At 29.5% G+C, this 17,887-nt stretch overlaps 1 protein-coding gene across 1 annotated transcript in view; it reads left to right on the top strand.

Moving 5' to 3' along the window:
• Nucleotides 1-17,887, top strand: part of LOC123301196 — a 306,076-nt gene that overhangs the window by 139,405 nt on the left and 148,784 nt on the right. Inside the window, exon 3 of the mRNA XM_044883931.1 lies at nucleotides 10,918-11,118. Coding sequence (XP_044739866.1) covers nucleotides 10,918-11,118 — 201 coding nt within the window. The remainder of the gene's footprint in view (nucleotides 1-10,917; nucleotides 11,119-17,887) is intronic.

Raw genomic sequence — 17,887 nt, 5'->3', positions numbered from 1 at the left:
TAAGTTATCACATTTTAATTATTTTTTCTGAATTCTCTCAATGCAAGCTAAAACTTTGATTGTATGAATCAGCTTGCCAAATAATTTGCTAGTTCTCAGCAATCTTGATAGGAGTAGAGCATAAGTAGCAATTCATCACATAAGTGACCATTTTGATTAAGTGCTTTCTTGAAGGAAGATTGTTTCCCAAGTTTCTGTTTAATTTTTTTTATATACGAACAATTTATGTTTTCGGGGTCAACTAGAAAGCAAATCCCATTCTACAAATAACATTATTCTTGGAAATTATAACGTTGGATTGGACCATGGAACTCTAGTGCTCCCTGCTTGAAAAACTAGTTATTTATTTAAAAAAAGGACAACAATGACAGCAGACAAACACTTTTATCCTTGTTAGGAACAGACATCACAGGTGACATTTTAAACATAAATAAAATATCTATTTCATTGTTTCGTATCTTATTTTCTATACCTCTAAAAATATATATATTTTTCATTTTCTTTTTACAAGAAGTGTATTAATTCAGTTCATACTTGCTTACGTACATAGTTACTGTATGTATTATTAGTGCCCTTAGAACTGTCACTAATGTGACCTTTCTATAACATATCCGTTTTAAAATGTTTCCTGTTTTTAAGTGCCATTAATGGTGTGTATGAATAGCAAACCATAATGCCATTGTACTTTCAACATTTACACACACAGATATGACATACAATGTTCACCATTTTCATTATGGAATAATCTATATATCTGAATGGATTTATTTTTATACAGAGTGTTTTCTTCATAAAAATTACATGGTACAAATTTTATAACTTTCTTCAGTTTATAATCGATCATCCACTGCAAAAAAGCACTAGCTGCAAGTAAATATTTTCTTAATGGAAAGAAAATTTTTAATCGGTCAAATACTTATTCTTTTGAAATAAGTAATACTAATAATGGGGCTTAGCCTCCGTTCCTCTGACAAATACGTCTTTAACAAACATCACCCGCGTCATTATTTTCGATGTTTATATATTGCAACTAAATCCGAATACATACAACTAAATTTATGATGTGGGTGGAGTCTGTTAATGCGTTCTTGTCCAAACGACGCCAGTGCGAACAATTTATCGCCCCATTAATTATAATTGATCATACTGCCGATTAATGGATTCGAACCCGTAACCTCCTAGTTTAAGTACTCAAACGGTTAAAAGCGATTTCGCCTCTACTGCCTCGGACGTTTTTTTTTTAAATTAAGTATTGAGATCGTTGTCTAAAAAATATTTACCTGTTATTATAACATCCACCTGCAAGTAAACGGATTTGCTTCATTTTAGTAACTTTTTTTACTGTGTACGTCATTTTAGACGAATTAACGCCAGTTTTATGAACTCGTATCTTTTCAATCGGTTTATTTCAATCCAGTAATTCATTTACTGTGTGCCAATATTTTTCTAAGTTTTAAGGTTAGGTTAGATTAAGAGTTAGTTTAGCAGCATTGATCCTCACGCGATTTGATTGCTTTAGATATTGTAATTTTTAGGTTCAACATAATATCTTGCGACTAAGCTTTAAGTATTCTTTGGAATTTTCTATCAATTCTTTGTAAGACTTCTTGCGACTAAGCTTTGAGTATTCTTTTGAATTTTCTGCTATCAATCCTTTGCCAGGCAAGTTTTCACATATGACTCAAGCATCTCGGCTCTGATTTATCCTCCTCTGCTTTCTCCGTTGCATTTCATCGATATTGTATTTGGGTAGTTAATTCATTCTTATCGATGAAAAAAATTTGTAATAGGTCATTTTTCTCTTATAGGCTCTTATAGTCTTGAAATTAATATTCGCTCTTATTTTTTTCCATATACATATGTGGGTAAAGACACAACGTTAATAGTTTTTCACGTTCTTAAGATCAATTCTCGGCAATTCCTTAAAATTCTTATATCCAAAAAAGTCAGGCAAACTTGGTTCTCGATAATAAATTTTGTAGAATGTACTTCTTGTCGAAAATGTTACATATATCAAAATGTTATGCTAATAAAAACTAAACTTACACTCATGTTTTCTCTGTAGACTCTTCGATTTTAGGTTCTTTATGAGTAGAACGTAATCTGTAAACTAGTTTATTTACAAAGACAATAGAACGATAATTGAGTGCATATAATAGCAGCTTAGTTCTCTGAAATTTGAAATACCATGCAGAGTTTTAATTGAAACTATTATAATACGTTGAGTAGTGAACAGGAATTGTAAGTACAATATATTGTCCATTATCATGAAATAATTCACTTATTATTCTTTTCAATGCAGTTCGTTCTTATTAATTATTCATACTATTCCATTGAAAGCAAAGGCTCTGATTATAAATGATATAAATTCTCACACACTAAGGATAAAAGTATGGGAAAGATTATTGACAAACATGTAATTAAATTTTTTATCCATGGCGGATAAATAAAACATATAAGAATTCGTTGTTTATAATATATTATCAAGCTAATATAGTTTCCAATATTATGACTTTTATGGACTACGCATATAAAGCGGTGCGTATGAAATATTATTACCGATTACCTGTAAATAATCCTTTCAATTGGTGTTTTTACCGTTTAAGTTTTGCTGAAAACTCTTTTTAACGTTATATACGAAGAATACACAAACTCATTTGTTTTTTTACGTCATGTAAGTAAAGAAAGATAGCCACTCTTACACATAAAGTAATAAAAGTATCTTTCTTCTCACTTCCTCAGTGGATAGAGTAATAAACAAACACATACATAATATGTTTAACGTATAAATTTAAAATACACACAATACCTGTATGCATACTGTATAATGCTGCTAACCTAATTTGCGCCCTCGCGGGTAGGTAAATAGTGGCATTTACGAAACAAATTTAAATCAAAAGTTGTTTATTTTTGTATAAGAAACATTTTTTACAACATTTTTTACATTTAAACTTTTCTTCTATCGCTAATGGTTTATCTGTAAGCAAGACTCAATTTACCAATGTTGTTCATTTACGAACTAAACCTCACTTTTCACGGCCTAAGCGCGCTATAAAAAATCAGACGGGCACAGGCAGACGGACAGACAGATAAACAGAAAACCGGAAATGATATCTTCAGGGGATTTTATGAACAGGTATACAACAATTTTGTTCATAGTATCAGTTTGGGACTAAACTTTGTGAACATGGTATAAAGATAAATGCATCACTTTTGTTTGCAATCATTGTGGGTGTTAATATAAATAACGCCCACATTAAAAAAAAAAAAAAAACTTCGAAAATTATTTTTTCATTGACTGAACAATACATCATTCACATGTCACACCATTATTTTCGAGCACCAAATAAATATTTTCTATTTATTTGGTTTGGTTTATTTCTTTGAGGTAGAAATAGACTACGAATTTCTGTCTAGGTACATTTTCTAGGTTAATTGAACGGGTGTAACTATCCTATACTTCCTTTAGCATTAAGTATGGGTCTTAATTGGATTTTTTTTAGTAAGTACAATGTTAGAGAGCAAAGTTTGACCTATAACATTTCAGAAAATGCTTTAACTAACTTACAATCAATTTAAGAAAACGCTAGTTACTTTCGTCAACAACAGAATAATCCCTATGGAACCTGTTTAACAAATAAATCAGACAAATTGTCTTGAAAAGGTTAACGAACTTGATGGTATAAGAATCACTTCAGAAAAAAGTTAATTTAAAGACGGGTATTAATTATAGATCTTTTTCTATTAAAAGGTTTATGTACCTTTAAGTTTTCTATTAAAGTGTTTACTAGTACGTCTTCCCGAACAAAACTTCGAAAATTCGATCAGTTTAAGACAATTTTTACCCGTATTCGAATTTCCGAGTCACTTGTGCTAACTACTTACACTCTCTGTAGCTCAAGTAAGATTTGCTTAAATATTTTTCCCACAATTCCGACTCGCAGGAATAGTAAAACGAAAATTAGGAAGAAATGGCCAGTGAAAAGAAAGTAAGAAGGAAATTGATACCAATTAAATATCTAATATTAGGAATATTGAGAAGAAATTTCACAATATTCATACTGGAAGGGATTCATAGAAAAAATTGTGGATGTACCCATTTTAAAATACCTTCATTAAAATAAAAATATTAGTTATTTATAAATATGAAATAAAATAAATATTTAGGTATTTGTGTAATCGAATCTACTCAGTCGAACCTATAGCTTTCACTCAAATACGAGTTTAACTAATTCACTCGAAACATTCGAGTAAACTCAAACTCGAGTTGCACCACCGGCTTCATATTATTATAATTTTAAAAAAAATGCAAATCAATTTAATGCGGCTGTAATATTAATATCCTTAGTTATATATTTAGATAATGTAGTTTTAGTTTGACAAACAGAAATAAGATGCTCTCGCATTCAATACATGCTTTATTCCTGCCTAAAACATTGTCAGTTTTTGTACTATGAAAGCTGTAATTATTCAACTCTATGTGAAAAATCCGATCTATGCCACTCCATTCATAGAATAAAATGTTTATGATGGTGTTATCCTAATGGTCTGTTATCAATTTGCAAAGCTAAAGTTAATTGCAGCTGTATTAGTTAAATATAGCTTGTATAATTTACGATATGTCAAAGCCTATAAGCCACAAGTGTGATATTTGTGTAATGTAAATAGCATCACGTACCAACATACATACAATCCCATGCGATCAATATACTCCAAACTCGTGAGCTTTTCATAGGAGTAAATATTTTGGTACTATGTGATTGCTCTACAGCAATAGTGACACTAGAGCTTCAACTTCACTTGATTTTAAGGAAAACTTGATTTTAAGACAGCTTGATTTGGGATTTTTCTCTTCATGAAATTAAGTAAAATTGAAGTACGTCTATACCTGAGAGCGGATGCGTTAACTATGTTATATTTGTTGTGTTACTAGTGTGAATAAGTTGGTGTATTAAGGGTTACTTGAGTTTCCGCAAAATTTAAGAGTAACTTGAGACATTCTTTTTTCTTAAAATTAACAAAACAATCCAGACATTTTTTTTGTTCATTCCAACAATTCTATTCTCTTGGTTCCTCAAATAATGACAAAAATGCATATAAAAAGCCTAAGTGAAATGACCTCAGTGGACCACGGGAACCTGGGCAGCATTATTTGGATCTCAAAAAGACTTCGATAATTCGAAAAACAAAAACTTTTTTTAAATAAAAAATAATTACATTTATTTATCTATTTCCTTTATTAATAAGAGTGTTTTTTGGTGTTATTGTATAGACCTTAAAGTTTCAAATTAATTTAGTTAATAAGATAAATTGTACAGACCTTTTGGTTTATTTAAACCGCTGTGGGTAACATCTTCCAAGAACTGCAATTGGGAACGATGCGACACTGTGCAAGCTTTCAAGAAAAAGTAAAAAAATAAAACGTAATTTTTTTCGTAAGACCCAAAAATAGATAATAAATATTAAAAAAGTTCTTTGTACTATTATGATTTTTACACACTATTTTCTAAAAATTTCAAAAAACACACTATTTTTTGCGGTGAATTAATTAACCACTGTGTTTCTGGTAGCTTTTAAAATGATTATTGTCTAGTTTTATTGTAACGAATCGAAAACCCTTTGGTTTTTAAAGATCAGTGACGTAAACTACGAGAAAAACGCGTTTGAAGTTTGTGTAGAAACTGGGGATTTGTATAAAAGCCACTTCGAATCATACGCAGTTATCGTTATACGTATATGGCTATAATTTTTCCTAATTCAAGTTACTTTATAAAACACAAATGAAACTAAACAATTAATTGTTGAAATACCATGTATAGACAGTGTTGATTACTATATATCACATAACACATACATACATGTCACACATATATAACTGATATTCCCATATAATACATTCTATACAATTTGCGCATAATTTGCGCTGTCACGGGTAAACAGTGATGTTTAAGAAAAAATGTTTCAAAAGTTGTTTATTTTTTTATAAGGAACATTTTTTATAGGAATCTTTAGGAGGCCCCAGGTAGATTGGCTTAATCCGGTACTTTAGTCCTCTTAATCAAATAAAACAGACTTTGAATTAAAAAATAATCAAGGTTTACATATCAGGTATACTACAAATGTTTGTTTTGATATGGTTTGAGTATCGTATTTATACACCATGTTATATTAAACAAATAAGATTCTCTATTGAATTGTTCTTAATAGTAGAAGCTAATACACATCGTATTATCATATTATTTCATTATTATGTTGATTTAATTTGTTACTGTTGCACGTTACATGTTACATGTTAGATGTTATATGAAACATATATAACAATAATCTGCTTTATATTATATTATATTATATGCTAATATAATACTAATCCTTATTCTATTGTGATACATTTACACGATTTTAAACTTGCAACAATAAAGAGAGTTTATTGAATATTAAAGGTGGAATTAAATAACTATACCTAATATTAATAGTTCAAAAACAAAACTCAAACGAGTAGTGGAAAGTGCTTTATAATGACCTATTAGGGTAAAATGATCCCTCGTTGTTCTAAGTGAACCATCATAGTCATCTTGTATATTTATTCCCCTTTTGATCTATGGTAAGAATGCAATGTAAAATTTATATTTTTGAGCTAGTTTTCGCCGGCTGCTTGTTTTTCTCTGGGATTCTGTTGACTTTTAATAATATTATAATACATTATGATAGGCGTATAATATATTTTAAGTTTCAGTTTTTATGACGATATTCATATATGTGGTTACGAGTAAAATAATCCCCTTTATAAAGATTAAGATGATCCCTATTTTATGAATAAAATTATAATAAGTAAAATGAGCCACCATCATGATGCGGGTCTTGAATGGGTTAATTTAGATAATTTTATCAGTAATTTTTTTTTTTCATACTAATCGTTAATGCAATATAAAATAACAATTATAATATTTTATGTGAACTATTTGGTAAAAGCCGCAGTGGGATTTTTTTACCCAATATTCTTACATTTAAGCCGGTAAAACGATCCATTTTGAGAAATATTGAATAGTTCTGAAAATTTGAACAAATCAAAAGAAATTGGCATGCCAATTTTGCACCACTTGAATAAAAAAACCAAAAATATTTGACGTTATAAGTATATAGTTTGGGTATAAATTACTTTATTTCTTAGGGGGGTCATTATAGGATACATTCTCATGCAATTTTACATTAGGTACAACCTAAATTTTTACGTCAGGTTAAAAGTATGAGTACATTACCTTATTGTCCGATCAACCAATTAAATATTGAAAAATTCTATTTATAATACTTTAAATAGTGTATAATTAAATTTAAGTGATTAATAAATGGACCGATAAAATGGTGTTCAATATTATACGACCCACCTGTATAATATAAATTTACATAATGAACAATAAAATATCACTCATCTTTTTATATGGTAGCTATTAATAACCCATTGTATATTCTCACTAGCTTGATATCCGCCCGCTTCGCTGAGCTTAAAAGTAAAAACCACCATAACACTAAAAATATATTTAATATAATGAATTTAAAAAAAATGTTGCCTTAATTTACTGAGTGTATCACACTGGTGGTCAGGAAGTGTATCTCGTTTTACAGAAATCTTTAATTTATGGTTTAAAATGATAATTTTTTTAATTTTCTTTATATATATATCTTTATTCTTTATAAATTATAATATGTGTTAGTCTGATGTATGAGCTACATTATTCTACAGTTTCATTCGAATCCATTCGCTAGTTTCTGTTTGAAAGCGTAACAAACAAACAAACATCCTCACTTTCACATTTATAATATATAGTGATAAGAATTCTTAATATATCTTTATTCTTTGTTAATTATAGCTCATGTGTTAATATGATGTGTGAGTTATATTATTGTAAAGTTTCATTCTAATCTATTCTCTAATTTTTGTGTGAAAGCGTAACAAAGAAACAACCTTACTTTCACATTTAATATATATAGGGATTGGGATAGGGATAAATAAAAAAAAACATGCTGCAAAAAAAAATTAAAGGTACTAGTCATAATCATGAATACATTAGACACATAACAAAATATAATTTTGAAACCTTGAAAAAAAGGTTTAATTTAAAACTCATTATCTTATCGTTTCATCGGTCAAGTTTGTGTAAGTTAAATATTATTATGAGTCCGTAGAACTTCATTAAAAAACAATTTGATTTCCAGAAAATTCTTTGGACAAATCATTTTATCGGACAGAGAAAAAAAACATTTAAGCGCTCGTCGATCACTTATAAGTTTATAAGCACGCTAATGCGAACGTCTACTCAGAATTACTTAAACAAAATGTTAGAAAGAACAAAAATTTTACACAATATTTTTGTTTAATAATAATACTTGTGATTGGCCAAGGTAGCACAAATTGATAATACATGTTCATACAAAACATTTTAAACTAAACGTTTTGTTCGATACCATTTTTTTTTTGTCTACACAAAACAATTTGTTTGATAAATCAGCAGAAATCTGTTTTACACGAATACTAGAAAAAAAAATTCTGCATAAAAATAAACCACTTCCTTCCTTTTGAAGTAATAATCATACAAAAGTACGGTAGTTCCACACCGATCCATTTCATTTTTAACTGAATATATTTGTTTTGTTAAATATGTCGCATTCAACGACCATATTTAGTCGTTCTGTTAACAGTCTAGCCTTTTTAATAAACGAAGCCGTTCAACTAGCAGCTTGAATGATATTTAGCTGTAACGTCTAATAAAGTATTCAATAAACTGAATAACTGATGCTTAGGCCATTTATATAATTGGGTAATCATTTGGGAAAACAAAGATGAAATATTTGACATTAGATATTCTTTATTTACGTATAACTTTAAATATAAGATATTATTATTAGGTAATCATGAGATCAAATAGCGTAAATCAATAAACAAGTACACATGTAAGATAAGATATTAGTCTATTATTTGTTAACGCAAGTTAAACTGCCATATGGCATTTGGATCCGCAAAAAACATTGATTTTAAAATAAACACATTTATTATTGCTTATTAGTACTATTTTTTTGGAATTTCTCTCCACCAGAAGGTTACTTACTTACTAAAGTAAGTAATTGTCACTATTGTGTTACTTCCATTGAAATTTTTTTGCGCAAACGCAATCAAACCGTGAGAAACACCAACAATATTGTTCGTTGCTGACGCCATATTGGCAGTGTGTGGGTTTCAGCGCCAGGTGACAGAAGTTAAATTAAACTTTAAATGGCTAGGCAAGGCAAAATAGTTAACCGTTATCAACTTCATTCGTCATTTGGCTAGGTGTTTGATTGAATGACTGAATATTGTTCAGATCGCTAGTGAACGACGCCGTTTAATTGAAAGGCTGGGCTATTATAATAGAGCGCCTAGTATTGCAATTTGGCTACGACATATATACTGTATTTTTTCCAGATCTTTTCCACACAGATAATAATATTTATCTCTTGTAGGTACTATGTGTCTTTGCTAGAAATATATAAATAAATAAATGTATGCAATATATTTTTTACATCCGTTTTATTCCGTTCGAAAATAATACAATATCCTTAACATCAACCCTAGCTACCCCGCTACATGGCTATAACCCATAACTTCATCATAGTTTTGTTTAATTGGTAATCATTGTTTTAATTCCCGTATAGTTAGTTTTTGTTGATTTTTGTACCGTGTGGCGATTCATTTTATTAACAGCATTATGGAAAATTAAAATATGAGTAAAACAAAAAGGATTCGAAAATGATTAATTTTGACCAATATTTCTGGAAATATATTCAAATATAATATTTCATATTTATATTATTCATTCATTAATGGGCTCATTTGATTATAGAAGTGAAATTAGAAAGTAAATTCTAAGCAGAAATATCCTTTTTTTATCAGATTTTCCCGCAAATAAGTTTTTATAATAAGCCTTTTCTGGAATTTTGAACACGCTTTTTAAATACGAGACACAACATATTTGTAATTGTGCCACGAACCTAAAATTGATGATGTAATTATTATCTGTATTTTGTTATGAATTCATAAATTTTTTATGTATTGTAAATAATCCCGAATTTTCCGAATTAGACCAATAATTTAACACTAGGCTAGGCTTATTTTGTGTTATGTTTTTGTTTGTGTACCAAATATCAAGAGTTAATAAACTGTCGAGAAATTTTCTGCTTGGAAGTTTGTTCTCTATATCACTGTCTTTATTAAATGCAGCCAATTTAGTATAAAAGACAAAAAGTAAATATTTTTTCGTATTAATATGGTACGGATGAAGTAAAACCTAGCAACACAGAGCGATTGAGTTAGCTGAATTTCCGAAAAGAGATTCGAAAATTTCTGATTTTAAAATTATTTTAAGCCCACTTTTAACACTCAACTAAAAAGAAGTATCTGTATGTCGGCCTGTGGCATCGGAAATTGGTTCCTCCGATTAGAAATTACAATGCCATACAGATTTTTTGTCGGAGGTTAGGCAGTTTTCCCATTTACAACAACGCACCTTATATTATTCAAATAATTAAAAAGAAACGTACTCAAGTAATTTTAGCGCGGCAGTTATTTTATTATTCAGTTTTATAATGATATAATTTAATTTTCATTTTCCACGAAGAAATTAGGCGCAAATACCGGGCTAAATAACTCAACCGTTCTCAAATGCAAGAAGTCTTTTATGCTTACCAAAGTTCAATAATGAATGAGATATCCGAAATTCAGTTATTTTAAAATAAACTCCGAATATATATAGAAAACAATGAAATTTTTAGACTTTCTTGCAATGTGTACCTAGCACATTGCTGACGAGACTGAGAGTGTAGTTGAGGATGTCACCCAATACCTATATGTGTGTAGTAATTGAATTTGAATGTTGTTTATTTTTTCAGGTGGTGATGTTGGAAAATCCAAATATTGTTGTCCATGTGAATGCATTTGTAATTGTTGCCAATGTAATCAAAATAATGATAGCACCTGCACCCCGCATGACCCAGATGTATTAAACACTGATACTGATTCCAGTTGTTCTGAATATGATTTTGATCATGACGATTTGAAAAATACATATTCCGATGATCCAGATGACTATGGTAAGTAATGTCTATATAATATATTCTAAGAAAACTTTCTTTTCTTGTAGAAAAAAAGTATTGAGATTGATTTTAAAATGTTTCTAAACTCAAATATTTTATATTCTAAATCCACTTTAAAAGCGAAAAAGAACTTATTTCAATGATTCTGATAATATTACTTATTACCAAATATATAATTTAATAATATTGCAGGATCGCTAAAATATATCTTTCACAAAGAAATTGTTTCGGATCTTTCATCACCAATACAAGTCATGACTATTAAGTGCTATTGCTTACTAAAGTTGCTTATCGTTTTAATACCCACTTGCCAGTTTCCATCTTTACTTTCAATTTCTAGGTCCAGTTTTTTTTACGACAATCTTGAAAATGAAATGTTTAGGCCTCGAAATATATAACAATATACTTGGTTGACATTTTGGAAGAGAGGAAATAGTTTTTTTTGTTTAGTTTAAGCTTTTTAAAAGCGGAATGTTGCTCAATGAAATTATATAAGATAATGATATCATTAGCTTTCCCCACAGCTACATTTAATGAATGAAAACAACATTTACTGGCATAAATTGAAAGCAAAAATACTCCATCCACCCAAAATGGAGCAAGCTTGAACATATTTTGATGCATATAAGTAAATTAAAAGCAATCCAGCTTTGTCTTCATAAAGCGAAATTGATGATTTTATTTCCTATAAACGTTGAAAATTGTCTAATAAAGTGATGATTCATTGTGCTAACTACTATAGGGCTATGCTTTTTGGTTAATTTGTGACAGATTTGAATGTATCGGATCCACTAAAAAATTTGACACTATTTCAAAAATTTTTATTTAGCACTTGAACGTACAGATTCCAATTATTACCACAGTAGTGGTATCGAAATTTAACAAAAATTTAGTTTGATAAGCAGAATCTTGAATTATTTATTGTCTCTAACATTTTGAAAGTTAAAAAGTAAGTATTGATTGGACTAAAAATAAATAAATACAATTATAAATTCAAGAACGTTTTTTATACACAGGCTTCTTTTAAGCTGATATATGCTTGAAACTCAAAAGTAACTTTTATCGATAAAAATGCTTCAAGTGAAAAATGCTGGGTTAGGCGCATATTTTACAAAAAAAAAGTCACTCTTTTCCACAAATGTTAATCGACAGATGATGAATTTTGGCACTCTTCGAAAAAAAGTTTCCAATAAATTTAATAAAATTTGTTTCTTTTTCTATAAAGACTATTTTTGTTCAAATTGACTGAGCAAACGCTAGGTTAGGCTTAACAAAAAGCTAAGTTTTTGCTATCAAAAACTGTCTAAACTTTTCAGTTTAAAAAAAAATGGTTCAAACAAAAAATGTTTGCGTATTTTTAAATAACAAATTTCTAATTTAAACGGTTCGTTTAATGTTTGTCACTAGACAAGATATTTGTATTGTATTTGTATGTATCATATTAAAAACATCAATTATAATCGAGAGACCATGATGTAAATAAATATCGTATACTTGATTAAAGTAAACAATAACAAAAAGTAATAATGTTTGTCAGTTTTGAATCAGAGTGAGGTTTCAATTGAACGTGAAAACTTAGATCAAATTCGATGCCGGTATAAGATGTGTGCCTTTGAAACTAACATTTTTCGTGTGAAGCATTTTCCTCGATGATATTTTTTGTCGAATATTAAACATATGCCAACTTATAAAAGCCTGTACATATAGGTACTGCACTAAAATGTTCAATAAACTCAAATGGGAAATAATAACAGAACATGAAACAAAAGATAAAAGCTCACTTTGTTATATAAATAAATATATACACCATTAGCGTTAATAAAATGTTTATTGAATCTATAAAATAATATAAACAAGAAACTACAATGAACGAACTAACAAGTTTTGCTTAAAGGCAACTACTACTATACTGTTGTTCTAGTAAAATACGAGACTTTCGTATCGTTTATACTACACAAACTATCAAAACAGTAAAAAATCATTAAATTCGTAGTTAATACAAGTGTTAGGTAAGTTATACTAAAAAGTATTAAATTTAAAATTGCAATAATAAAAACTATTCTGCAATCCAATCAGCTTAATTGAAAACGAGAAAGGTATTATTAACTATACAGAATGTTCGATTTACATCTAGGCATATAAATATGACGAGTATGACAGAATACATGCGTTAATCAATGCATCTAAGTGAGAGGTATTACATACATGTGTTGAAACTTCGATATGCGTTGAGATAGTTGTAAGACGCTTGGATAGTGGGAGTTTCTTAGTTGAATAGATGAACTGCAACAAATAAGCCACGATACAAGTCACTTTTGATATTTCATATAATACCTCTAATTCCTCTTTCTTAGATGCATTGCTTAATATTTATATGCCAAGATGTAAATCGAACATTCTATATAGTCTAGTCTACAAATTCAACTTCTTGAAATAAAGAGAAATTAGTCGTCCAAATACGTGTGATAGCTCGTTGAATTCGGAATGATGTCTAGAAAGATGTTTTGGATGAGTTTTTCAACACATCAAAAATGCAGAGAGGTGACGACGAGTTTTTTTCCTTTAATTAAGAATCGTTTTTCACGAAAAAATTGAAAACCTCACGTGAATTAAAGCAAAATTTCAAACAAAAATTTCAGTTAACATAATTTAGAGCTTACAGATTGAAATTTTACTCATTGCAACTAAATGAAAGTCATTGCATGCTTCCAACTAATTAGCAAGTAATTACACTCTAGACCCCCCCTCTATAAAACAGAGCAAAACATCTGACAATTTTAAAGTTTAAAATTATTTTTAAAACCAATCAAAAAAATGTTATTATTTTGTAAGAAATACATTTTTTTCGTAATAAAATCTCTTAAAAATTTAATAATTTTTGGACGTCTTTTGTATCTAAAAGTCTAAAAAATTTGTATAATTTACGAAACAATTAAGCGAGATCAATACCAAGTAAGATATGAAGTCAAAGATAAATTAATCGAAGTATCAAAAAAAGAGTAAATCTGTATATATAAAAATAAATTGCTGTGCGTTAGTCTCGCTAAAACTCAAAAACGGCTGGACCGATTTTCAAAATTTTTTTTTGTTTTGTTCGCTATAGTTCAGGGATGGTTTAGAAAAATTGATTACCTTTTGTTTCGGACAGTTTCTTAAAAAACTAATGTAATAAAATGAATAACAAATATGTTGGGTCTTTGTAAAACTTATTACTATGTGTCCGAAACAGTAATGAGTCGTAATTGAAATGCAAAGGACAATTTCGGAATAATTAGATTCAATGCGGAATAATTTCAGAGACTGAACGGAATGAAAATGTTGGCTCTACAGTCAGATTCATAAAATATCTCGAAAATTACTCATTTAATGGTCAAATAAACACGATTTTTGTAATTTTCGGTTCAAAATTACCTTATAAACTTAGTTTTATCGAAATCGGAAACAAAAACTTTTTTTACACTTTTTGCAATTTGTAAAAATCGAAAAAATCATAAAAAATTTAAAAAAAAACAATTTTTGTAATTTTTGGTTGGGTTGGGTTGGGTTGGGTTGGGTTGGGTTGGGTTAGGTTGGGTTAGGTTGGGTTAGGTTGGGTTAGGTTGGGTTAGGTTGGGTTAGGTTGGGTTAGGTTGGGTTGGGTTGGGTTGGGTTGGGTTGGGTTGGGTTGGGTTGGGTTGGGTTGAGTATGGGTGTGGGTGTGGGCGTGGGTGTGGGTGTGGGAGTGGGTGTGGGTGTGGGTGTGGGTGTGGGTGTGGGTGTGGGTGTGGGTGTGGGTTTTTTTTTCAATTTTATTGATCTGTATATATAAAAATAAATTGCTGTGCGTTAGTATCGCTAAAACTCAAAAACGGCTGGACCGATTTTGATGATATTTTGTGTGTGTGTTCAAGGGGATTCGAGGATGGTTTAGATTCACCATTAGGTCCGCTACATTTTTTGGGGTTTAGCGGGATAGAAAAGAGGTAATAGATAAGAGTAAAATTTGGGTTTAGTTGGCCTGTTGGGATGAGCTAACGGGTGGGCTTAGCGGGCATAGCGGGCAGCTAAACATAGCATAGATATTAATGAATTGAAGTTACGTTTCTACAGGACAACGTCTGTCGGGTCCGCTAGTAATAATATATATAATAAAACACATGTATTGCTTTTAAATTTGCAACCTAAAGTCAGCCATATTAAGCCATGCCTCTATGCCATTTATCAATAGGTACTGCATCTTACTTATTTTAACACACACAAGAGAATAAACGCGTATGAAGAGTGATCGAAAGACCAAAAGTTAAACAATAAAAATTTTCTAGTACAATTTTTATTTATTTTTTCGCGATAAATTGTTTTAAAAAATTTGTTCCAGTTTACATAGCAATCAAAATGACCAGTAAATTGGTAAGGTTTCATTCTGTCGATATTGTTTTTTTTTTTTTTTTTTGCCAGTCTAATAATAATACAAACAAAATAAAAAATTATGATCGCCACCACACTTGTAAGTAAAATAAATATTTGGTTGATATAATGCTTTCACAAATATTTTATTTTATGTCGTAAAAACACAAGTAGGTATTTTTTACGATTTTTCCCATAAATAATACATACAATAAATATTACATTAGACCGAAAAAAAATAGTACATTATTTTATGGAAAGTTAGTGGTTTGTTTTTATAGGGACAAAGTTTATTTATAGAACTACATTTTTTCTAGAATACGAAAGAATACTTTTCAATTTAAGATTTGGAAAATTATTTTTATTACTAGCTTGACACCCACTCGCTTCACTGGGCTTAAAAGTAGAAACCACCGCTTTATACCCTCCACCTCTCTTGATCTTACTTATTCCCTTTCCATAATACTCGAAGGACTATTTTCAAATCTATTCGCTAGTTTTTGCGTGAAAGCGTAACAAACAAACAAACAAACAATTTCGAAGCTTTTATTTCGGGAGACTGTGTATTATCTCTTATAATGGCCATTATTAGCTAAACGGATACTTTCGTAGGACAAAAAATTCTTGTTCCGAAATTTGATGAAACTTTAAAATTATTCATTTAACCATTGGGTAAATAATTTTTGAGCCCAAACTTTTTTTTCGGGAGATATAATATTGAAAAATTCCCCAAATATCAACTAAAGATTTGCTGGAGATGTTATTTTTTTAGAGCCATTTGTTTCTTTAGAAACATCTATGCCTTTTTTATAGCCTCTCTCAATATAATAGATTTTTAGGAATCATATTATTTGAAAATGAGATTTTAATAATACTATTGAGAACATTTCATTGAATTTGAAAATAACTACTTTATCGTGTGTTTGATTGTAAATCGCTAAGGGAATACACAAAAGCATCATTTTTTTTATCGTAAAGTTTTCAGTTCCTGATATCTATACATTTGTTATTTTCAGCTATGAACTTTTCATAATCAAATGACACATATATGTATTCCTGGTTATATTGCTACTGATAAGATAGACTGGGTGCCTATCAGCATATATTGTGATTGATAAATACACCTCTGGAAATCAGCGTATGTCTTACTTATGCTTATTTACCTTACCGATTTTCATGACAAAACTCGCATTTTTAGTTTTTGCATTATTTTGATCTTTACTCAAAATTATTAAAAGTTTATTTTTTAATTTTATAGCCAATGTGCTATAGAAAGTAAAAACTGAACAAAGTGATAATTTAATAGTGTTATGTATTCAAATATTTCAATAAACTTTTAATAATTTTGAGTAAAGACCAAAATAATGAAAAAAATATTGCGAATTTTGTCATAAAAATCGTTATTTGGGTATACAAAAATATTCTAGGACACTTTTTAATAATTTTTTTCGATATCTCTAACCATCTCTGTTGCTAGGAAAAATGTTAAGAATCGACCCTATAGTCTAGTTGTAGTAGGCTAAGTTTTAAAGCTCAGATTTCAGTTAAGTATTTAAAAAAAAATGTAATCCCCGGTATGACTGTGCAAAATTTCAAATCGATGTTCCTATAAATAACAAAAAAGATTGCGGTCGTGGAACCCCCCTTAGTAACGAAATTTTTTACGAAGCTGTACAGAAATAAATGTAAACGTTAAATAAATACATATAAGTAATCTGTTCAATCTGTATTGTCACTTATGCAGCGTTCCAAGAAGCTAATAATTATAGTACACGAATTTTACATTTTTGTATTGTTTGCATCCAAAACTAGTTATGCATATGAATCCATAACTAGTTTTGAATATAAATAGTACAAAAAAACCAAATTCGTTACAACCACACACGCGCAAAGCATATCTCATTTTGTTACGTGGCGGTTTTTGCCAGCTCGCGAATGTGAAGGCTTTTAATTGCCCCTAAGATTTTTTGCGCATATGAAGATTTTCAATTGCCCCCATAGACTTCAATTTGATGGATATTCGCCATTTTGATAACTAAGTAAGAAATGAAAAATTGTTTTGTCCGACAACTTGAAATTTGTTGTTGGTCGAAAACTTGCGAATTGTCATTTTCTACAATTCTCAAGCGGTCGGAGAACGACCTACTTGCAAAAAAAAATTCGTATAAAAAAAGTTTTTGGGCTAAGCATATTTTTGAAATACACCAATTTTTAGATATGTATTTATTAGTGACAATGTATGTTGATGAGCATCAGGACTAAGAGCGCCAGCTCTCTATTAAACATAATTCGTTTACGAAATTTATATCAAAAATAATATGATTTTAGTATATTATTTTATCAGACATATTTCCAAATACATAAAAATTTATACGGTACAGTT

The sequence above is a fragment of the Chrysoperla carnea genome, chromosome 5 (assembly GCF_905475395.1).
Source record: "Chrysoperla carnea chromosome 5, inChrCarn1.1, whole genome shotgun sequence".
Lineage (NCBI taxonomy): Eukaryota > Metazoa > Arthropoda > Insecta > Neuroptera > Chrysopidae > Chrysoperla > Chrysoperla carnea.
This window is presented reverse-complemented; position numbering and strand designations above follow the sequence as displayed.